Below are 8,850 nucleotides of genomic sequence, written 5' to 3'. Positions count from 1 at the left end.
TCTGATTCCAGCAAGGAAACAGTGGGAACGCACCTGGCCGAACCCTAAGAGGCCTTCTTAGTGGGCGGAGGGCGGAGAGAGTTTAAAAAAATTCTCTTATATATATATTTTTTTGTAACTCTCTCCGTCCTGTGGGCACTAAGAGGGCCTCTTATAGCAAGGCCATTATGGGTTCGGCCAGGCCCACAATGGGGCAGCCGGGTGATGAGGGACGGGGACCGACATACCCGGACGGACCACCCCCAAAAAATTCCTGGGGATTTTTCGACCTGTCCGGATGCGATCCCGGGTCCCCCAGAGCCGCAGGCTGCTAACCTTGACATCTTGGCCATCCAAATGAAACCTTATTTTTATTCGCTTGTGAAAAAAGTTAAAAAAAATTTATTTTAATATAATATTTAAAAAATATCTGAATAAAGAAGTGCATTAATAATTTAATTTCTTATAGTAAATTTTTAAAAGTTATAAAATTAAAAGTTTGATTATGTTTCTTTAAATTACTAAATATATCTTATTTGATCTGGCAGCACTTATCTTTCAAAACAAACTACACGTGATAAACCGTGCAACATGGATTTTTCTTTGGACGATAATAATTGGGAAGCTGATAGAAAAACTGAAATTTTGAACAGAAAATTGTTTAACGAAGAACAGATTGAAATAAAGAAAAAATCTCATAAACGTTGCAGATCTTTGGAAAGTAAAAAATCGACTTTCGAATGTAATGTACCGGTATGTCTTAGTCAATATCTTACATATTTTTGAAGATCAACATGTGAATTAAATTTCGTATTCAAAATTAATTGTCGTAAATGAAATCGATGTTATTGATAACATGTTATGGAAATTAAACCCGTATCACTCGTTCCTCGATGTATCGTTTTTTCCTCATCTATTCGTCAGAATTTTTAGTCCCGAAGAATGCTGTTTTCAAGCTGATTGTTTTATTGGTGGTACAATTCTAGGTCCGAATGACGCGGTTGGGACTTTAACAGAGCTGTAGAGCATACTGATAAGAACAAAAAAAGTCTAATGAACCATGGGTGTACGAGCGCGCCTTCGCGAGATATAGGCCCCCCAAAATGACTATATGTGGACTTGATAGTCAAAATATCATTTGTATACATTTTTGACTTAGTAAATACATACGGGCAAATGTAATTTTTAAAATTTTATATAGGCTTCTGTATCTGTTATTTTCCCGTGTCCATGAATCAAGGTTTCACTGTACATTCTTCAATTTTTTTTTTGTAAAAAGTTATAATCTTTGCTCAAATTGTAGGAAATTAATTTAGAAAACGTTATTAGTTTCATTTTTTTATAATCAACTAAATAAAACAAATCTTAAATAACATGAAAATTAAATTTTCTTTCAAGTAAATTTTTAAGATCATTTTATTAGTGAGATTTCATTTCATCTAACAAGTTACATACATTAGTATACAGCTAAGATTGTTGATCATTTTTCTATTTATTAAAAATATCTTAGATCCAGTGCAATTATTGGAAAATATTCTGCTCCAAACCTTTTCTTATTTTTCTTTTGGTTAGGTCAGACAACCTCAAAAACAATTTTTTGCTTTTTTAATCTTTATAGCCTTATTTCCTTACTAGAAATTCTCCCATCAAGCATGATGGAATATTTTTTATGAGAAAGTAGAGATTGAAAATTGAGAAGAGCTTGATGTGATGCTGTTTCTGCAGCCCATGACAAAGCCATTCTTACTTGATGTTGCTCAAGTTGGACTTCATGGCCTTCAGGGGTCTCAATTATTTTTATTCTTTTAGATGTAGAATTTACTTGACCAATTTTACTCTTACTCTTTCGTTTAGGCTTTTTTTTTTTTTTGAACAAAATGGTGAGTCTTTTCAATTCCACGTTAATAAAACAAAGATGAATTGTATGTGCAGTATGTTAGTTAGATGAGCAATAACACTTTCTAAATAATGGGCTCCTTAGATCATTACTTCCAGTTGAATAATAGAATGTCAGGTGGTCACTATGGAAAGAATTTTTTTAAAATTTGTTATAGAAGTGACACAATGTGGCTATTTTTTTTTTTTTTTAATTTAAAATTTAAATTTAATGATGTAAGTTTAAAATATGCTATTTTCATATTTAATATATATTTAAAAATGTCACTTAAGGGAAATTTTCTTCATATTTTTCAATCTAGTAAATATAGGCATATAATATAAAGTTTCAATTTACACTTCCCTTTGGGGACACAGAATGCAATTTTTACCATATTAATTCCTTGTACACTGCTGTATTATATTTTATCTCACTGGCTCCCTTTACAAACACCATTTTCTTTCTGTGTTTTAGATGTTTTACCATTTGGCTGGCACAGCAAGGCCCATGAGGCCGTCGCACAAAAAACAACCATAACCTAACCTAACCTTTAAAGTATAATTAATGATTGTGTCAATAATAATTTTAAATATTAGTAATTCGTAATCATTTTTGTAATCTATTTATTTAATTTTTACAGAAAAAATTACTAAAGCAAACAAAAAACTCATCGTTTCCAAAAGAAAATGAAGGAACAATTAAAATTTTAGATCATTATCCTAAACCAAAGGTAAAGAAGAAGAAATTTAAATCAAAAAATAATCAAATTAATAAAACAGAGGAATGTAAACTAGTAATTCCTATACAAAATGAACCTTCCCGTTACAAATATGATTTAGACCATAAAACAAATGATAAAAATAAAAAAACAAAATCAAATAAAAATAATAATGTTTTGCCTGTCAATAGAAAGAAAATATTAAAAAGTAAAGCGAAGAAGAAATTTTCTAAAAAGTATTTATCAGTAACAGATGATTTGGAGAAAAATGAAGAAGAAACAAATGTTGATATAAATGTAAAAAGATTAAAGCAAACAAGTCCAATTAAAAGTCTACCAAATATTGAAAAATTAAAAAAGATACTGACATCTGCTTCAAAACCCAATATTACACCAAAGTCAGAACTTAATGAAATGAAAAAAAATGTAACTAAAAGTGGAACTTTTATTTTAGAAAAAGAAAAACGAAACTTATTTTCCAGTGCATTGAAAGAAAATGCCATGGAAAGATTAAAAGCTGCTAAATTTCGTTATATTAATGAAAAGTTATACACTTCAAATAGTAAACAAGCATTAGAATTTTTCAAATCAGATCCCGATGCCTTTCAACTTTATCACGATGGTTTTAATAGTCAAGTATCTAAATGGCCTTTGAATCCAGTTGATGTGATTATTCAAGATATTCAAAAAAGGTAATTTAAAGTAATGAATTCTTGTCATAGAATATGAACATGTAATTAATTTTAATCAATGTCATTAATCTATATCTATAAATGAGAATGTTTGTTTGTTCGCTATATACTCTTAGGCCGTTCAACCAATTGCTACGAAACTTGGCAGTTACGTTCGTATGCTTCTAATTACATCCCACCCAAAAATATTGATTGAATTTCTCTATATTAGTTAATTTCAGTTTACATTGGATTTGCTGGATTTACATGTAGCATCATCACCATCTATTGGCAAAAAAATTAAAAAAATTGATACAAAAAAAAAGAATGTGACTAAGACAAATTTCACACTATGACCAATGGAATAATTTTAGTATAGACTATGTATAATATTATTTTTAAATAAAAATTTGTACAGGTTTTACAGAGTAGAAATATATTAATATATTTTTAAAATAGATGTATAATGAACTGAAGTTGGAATTTATTAATTGCTAAAATCTTTTTAAATATATTTTTTACAGACCAAAATCACATGTCATAGCTGATTTTGGATGCGGAAATGCAAAAATAGCTCAGGTTTTTCCAGATAGAGTCGTGCACTCATTTGATTTATTCAGTATGAATAAATATGTCACTGCTTGTAATATGGCTAATGTAAGTATGATTATAAAATATTAATTTTTTATTATTGTTTTCATTATAGATAAACTGAATAATATATGTTTCTTTGTATGAGAAATTTATTATTATTAATTGAGTAAAAATACTATATAATTCATAACATTTATTAACTGGTTGCATTTTTTCTGTTAGGTACCTTTGGATAAGGAGTCTGTTCACATTGCTGTATTTTGCCTTGCTTTAATGGGAACAAATATTAATGACTATTTGCATGAAGCTCATAGAGTTTTAAAACCAAAGTATGTATTTTATCATATTTTATTAAAGAAAAATAATTTGCAATATTATGTTATGTACCAAAATCTTTAATTATTGGGTTGTTCGGAAAGTAATTTTGTTTTTTCCATAGAAAAATAAACGCATATTTTTATAATAAATAAATATTTTATTGAATTATATATTGACCATTTTGGTCAAATACCTGTTGTCATTGTTTCTGGTAATAGCATGATTTCACATTTATAAAAGTTTTGATCATTGTTTACAAAAAACTGATCCAAGTGATTTTTGACATTGTCATTTCAAGTAAATGTCTTACAGTTAAAAAAAATTTGTATAGACCAGGACAAGTAATAATCGGAGTGTGCCCAATCTGGCGAATATGGTTGGTGTGATAACACATCCCATCTAAGCTGTAACAGTTTCTGATGAGTTACCAAACTTGTGTGGAATTTGGTATTATCATGGTAAAACACTACACTATGCTTGTTGATCAATTCTGGCCTTTTCTGTTTGATGATATTACTCAATTTGTATACTTGATGGCAGTACACTTTCGAATCCATTGTTAAATTGTCTGGTATAAGCTCAAAAAAAAATTTTTTTTAAATCCCACCATAGAGAGCATCTCCCTTTAATAACATGTGGAACCCATATATTGAGCTTTGAAATGAAACAAATTCGTTTTAAGTAATAATAAATGGTTTAATTTAACAGATTTAATCTCGTAGTGATTTCACGTGTTGTATATGGCAGATTGCTTCAATCGGTACCTTTATTTTGTTTTCATTGGCTTCAAATGGCCATCCAGAATGTGGTGTATCTTTGATATTAAAATTGCCAGAACACAATTTTGTAAACCAGTTTTGGCACTGTCTTTCTCTCAACACATCATCTCCAAACATGTACCACAATTTTTTTCTTGTTTGAACAGCATTTTGATTTTTTAGTTATAAAAAAGCAAAATATGCCGAAAATGATGCTTTCGATTTTCCATGTTTGATGGGTCACCGAAAAAAAACAATTGTACAGAATCAAACAAAATTTTTTACAAATAAGACTTAAAATGTCAGCTGTCAAATTATATAATGAAAATGTGGTTTAAAATCAAATTGGCTGATAAAAATACATCTAATTCGTCTAATAATAAAAAAACGAAATTACTTTCCGAACAACCCAATAGTTTCTTAAGAATTTCTTAGTTTCTTAATTAAAGTTTTTCTTGAGAAAAACTTTAATTTTTTATTACATGAAGATTATATAAAGTTAACAGCATCTGAAATATATCTCAGGTTGCCAGCACATACTTTTTAAAGACTCCAGATACCATTCAGGTAATTTACAACTCCTGGTCAAGGTTTGTGAAACAATCTAGAAATGAGAGAATCTTTTTATGCCTTAAATTTCAATTGGATAACATTGTATATTATGTCATTTAAAACTTATTGTAATTATAGTAAATGTGTTATTGAATTAATTTTGCCTATATATTTCATAAATTGTGATTTTTTTTTTTTAAGTGGTATCTTGAAGGTAGCTGAAGTTACAAGTAGGATTGATAATATTGATAAATTTATTGATGATATAAACCAGTTTGGATTTTTCAACATTCATAAGGTAAGATCTGTTAAATATTACTTTATAGTTTGTCCATTTATGTTAGAAAATAACAAAATCACTTTACATAAAAATTTGTAAAGTTTAATTATTATTATTATTATTATTCTTTTTATACTTTCTTTGGTTTGAGTCAATTTGAGCAGTGCAATTTATTAAGTGGAAAAATGTTATCTCGATTTTTTAAAAACATGCAGAGCTTTTTTTATTCTTTTGGACATTAGAACAGCTTTTATTTGTGTGTATCATTAGTTTAACTATTCCTCCAGTGGGATAACTGGGTGGTCAGAGGGTGGACTTGATATAAGTAGAGCAGATCACTCTGAAAATTTTCTAATTGATCAAGCTCAGACTTCTTCAGAGTGTTATATGTCTTAGTTTAAATTCTGTTTTTTTTTTTATATCATCAAAAATATGTGCAGTAATTATTAACATGGTGAAAAACAGTTCTTTTCCTACAGAAATAGTCATGTTTCTTTAAAATATTCTATTCGTTAATACTTTGATCTAATTACAAACAGTAGACAGTTAAAGTTATAGTTTTATTTGTTTATAAAAGTTTCCTATAATTTATATCTTTTATATCTCACCACTTACAGAATATTATTTTTTGAAATGCAAAGTTTTTTTAATTACTTCTCTTGATTCTCCTAGCTTGCACAATTGCTTTATTTGAATAGCATTGTCATAAAATATCCATTTTTTTCTATGAAAATGTTATTTTTATTGTTCTATGTTTCACTTTTTTTATGATATTCAGTTTGCAAACTGAGGGTCTGGTGAATGGCCTAAAACATTTCTTAATAAATCTTTTTGGTCACTCAAATTCAACTAGTTCTGTTTTTATCATATACAGAAATATTATTAACATTTGAGTAATGATAACAACTTTGACAGTTTTTGTTGGTTTAACTTTTCTTAAATGTTAATAATAAAGAAAGTAAAATATTCACTGGCATAAACAAACAAACTAGACACCTGAAAAGTGAATAATTATATTTAAACAGATACAGTAGAGCATCGATTATCTGAAACAATTCAGGACTGGGGTTGTTCAGATAACTGATCTTGTATGAAAAAATATATTAACTATTCCATGTTAAAATTTTTCTCCATCACGTGTTGCTTCTTGTTGAATTTTCGTCAATGTTAAGCCTAACGAAAATTTTTATAATAATAATCGTGGCTATTGTATCGTTAAAAATTATTTCTTTATTTAGTACAAACAAAATAAACATATTGAAAAATATAAAATCAAAAAAAAAATTATATTTCGAAAGTTAATCTAGTATCAAAAATGTTCCGATTCAGCACGACACACGTCCTGACACACAGTCCTCAGAAAAACACCACACAACAAGCAAAACTTTTTCACTTTCTTGGGTTTATCTGGAGATGTCAGCCACTTGGGCTATATTCTCCAACCAGCTGAAGCAAAACTCACCACTCACGATGGGAAAAAAAAAGCTTTGTTCAAATAATGGTGCATCCTTAAATACCCTCTCATGGTCGAACCAGTGCTGCCAGCTAAAACATGCACACCAACAAAAATAATATTGGAGTAGCCCAAGACATAGCCAAATATTGCAGTGCCGCAGCACTTTCAGAAATTTGAATTTGTGGACTGGAACACTTTCAGTTAACCGGTGTTTCAGTTGATCAGTATTCGGATAATCGATGCTTTGCTGTATTTTCAACCCACACAATGAGTCGTCATTAAATTACAAACCCAAGATATTCCAACATTAGAACAAGATAAAGAATAGATTGTATTAAGTTACAAAAAGTTGAATAAAAATTTAAATCGTAAATTATATTTTATAAATTTAAATAAAAAGTAATTAATTAAGAATAAAAATAATTGAATCTAAAAAAAATAACATGTAATTTTATAATAGTTGCTATAATGCAAATTTCCACGAGACAAGTAGACAATCTTGTTTTGGGGATTCAGATGATTTCCTGTCATTTTATGTTTGTATATTTCATTCCTGTCAATGATATTTGCATATACTGTGCATCTTACAGCCCTAATAACTTTAGCTTTGTTCCAGTGCATTTTGGATCCATTTTTGTGAATGATGTCAATCTCATTCTCTCCCTTTCTGTGCCAGCATCATACATACAATCTCACAGTTTTGTAAGGAAAGATCTGCTTATATTCAACAAAGGCTGTATCAATGCCTGTATTGGTATTTCAAGCAGGAACTAAGTATACATCAGATTTATGTGTAATAGAAGTTAGATCTTTTTCATTTTTTAAGATTCTGCTTGTAAGCTATAACCAAGTTGCTGGATTTGGATAATTCCCTAAAAACAGATGATGACTCGTTAAACGAGTTTATTTAAATGTTTATTTAAATATAATCATTCACCAATAAGGTGTCTAGTTCTATTTTAAAAAATTAACATTGCGATAATAATAATAATAATAATTCCTTTTCTTTAAGTTAGATTATATTTTGATTTTTATATTTAAGAATTTGCTTTACTGATTTCAGGATATAAGCCACAAGATGTTCATTTTTCTTGATTTCAAGAAAATCAAAAGAGAGAAGAACAGAAAAGCACCAATTATCAGTCTGAAGCCATGTTTATATAAAAAGAGGTAATATAAAGGAAAAACATTTGTGTAATGTTGTAAAATAGACAATAAAGCATATACTTTCTGTACATGCAGATTTAATTATAGTTTATTTTATTACCCTTCTTTATTGAAAATAATTTTTAATTGTTTAATTTATTTATATTTTAATGAAATGTATATTACTTTAATTCAAAGTTTAAACATAACAATAACTGTAACACACTTTATTTAACAAATCCACCTCTCCAGAAATCATACAGAAATATGACTCATGGATGTATGCATGTATGTATAAAATATTTTAAAAAATAATTCTACATAACATATGTAATATAGAAGATATACTTGCACGTATAGAAAAATGTTTAAGTAATTAAGAGAAATGCATTTATATGTCAAATAGATGCCTGTAGGCTTAATAGCAATGGTTTCTATTAATTTTAAGTTTCATTACAATAACTTCAAGATATCGCTTCAAATTCATGTTATTGTCAAGGGT

General features: G+C 28.4%; 1 protein-coding gene across 1 annotated transcript; it reads left to right on the top strand.

The window, feature by feature from the left end:
* Nucleotides 1-535: 535 nt before the first annotated feature.
* On the top strand, nt 536-8,437 carry LOC136969977 (uncharacterized). Its single transcript, XM_067264335.1, has 6 exons — nt 536-732; nt 2,496-3,265; nt 3,769-3,901; nt 4,061-4,167; nt 5,668-5,764; nt 8,266-8,437. The coding sequence occupies exons 1-6, from the start codon at nt 571-573 to the stop codon at nt 8,374-8,376; spliced, it is 1,380 nt and encodes a 459-aa protein (XP_067120436.1). The 5' UTR covers nt 536-570; the 3' UTR covers nt 8,377-8,437.
* The last annotated feature ends 413 nt before the right edge of the window (nt 8,438-8,850 follow it).

The sequence above is a fragment of the Centruroides vittatus genome, unplaced genomic scaffold, assembly GCF_030686945.1.
Source record: "Centruroides vittatus isolate TY-2023 unplaced genomic scaffold, ASM3068694v2 contig_1832, whole genome shotgun sequence".
Lineage (NCBI taxonomy): Eukaryota > Metazoa > Arthropoda > Arachnida > Scorpiones > Buthidae > Centruroides > Centruroides vittatus.
The sequence above is the reverse complement of the archived record's forward strand: the minus strand, read 5'-3'. Positions and strand labels throughout refer to the sequence as shown.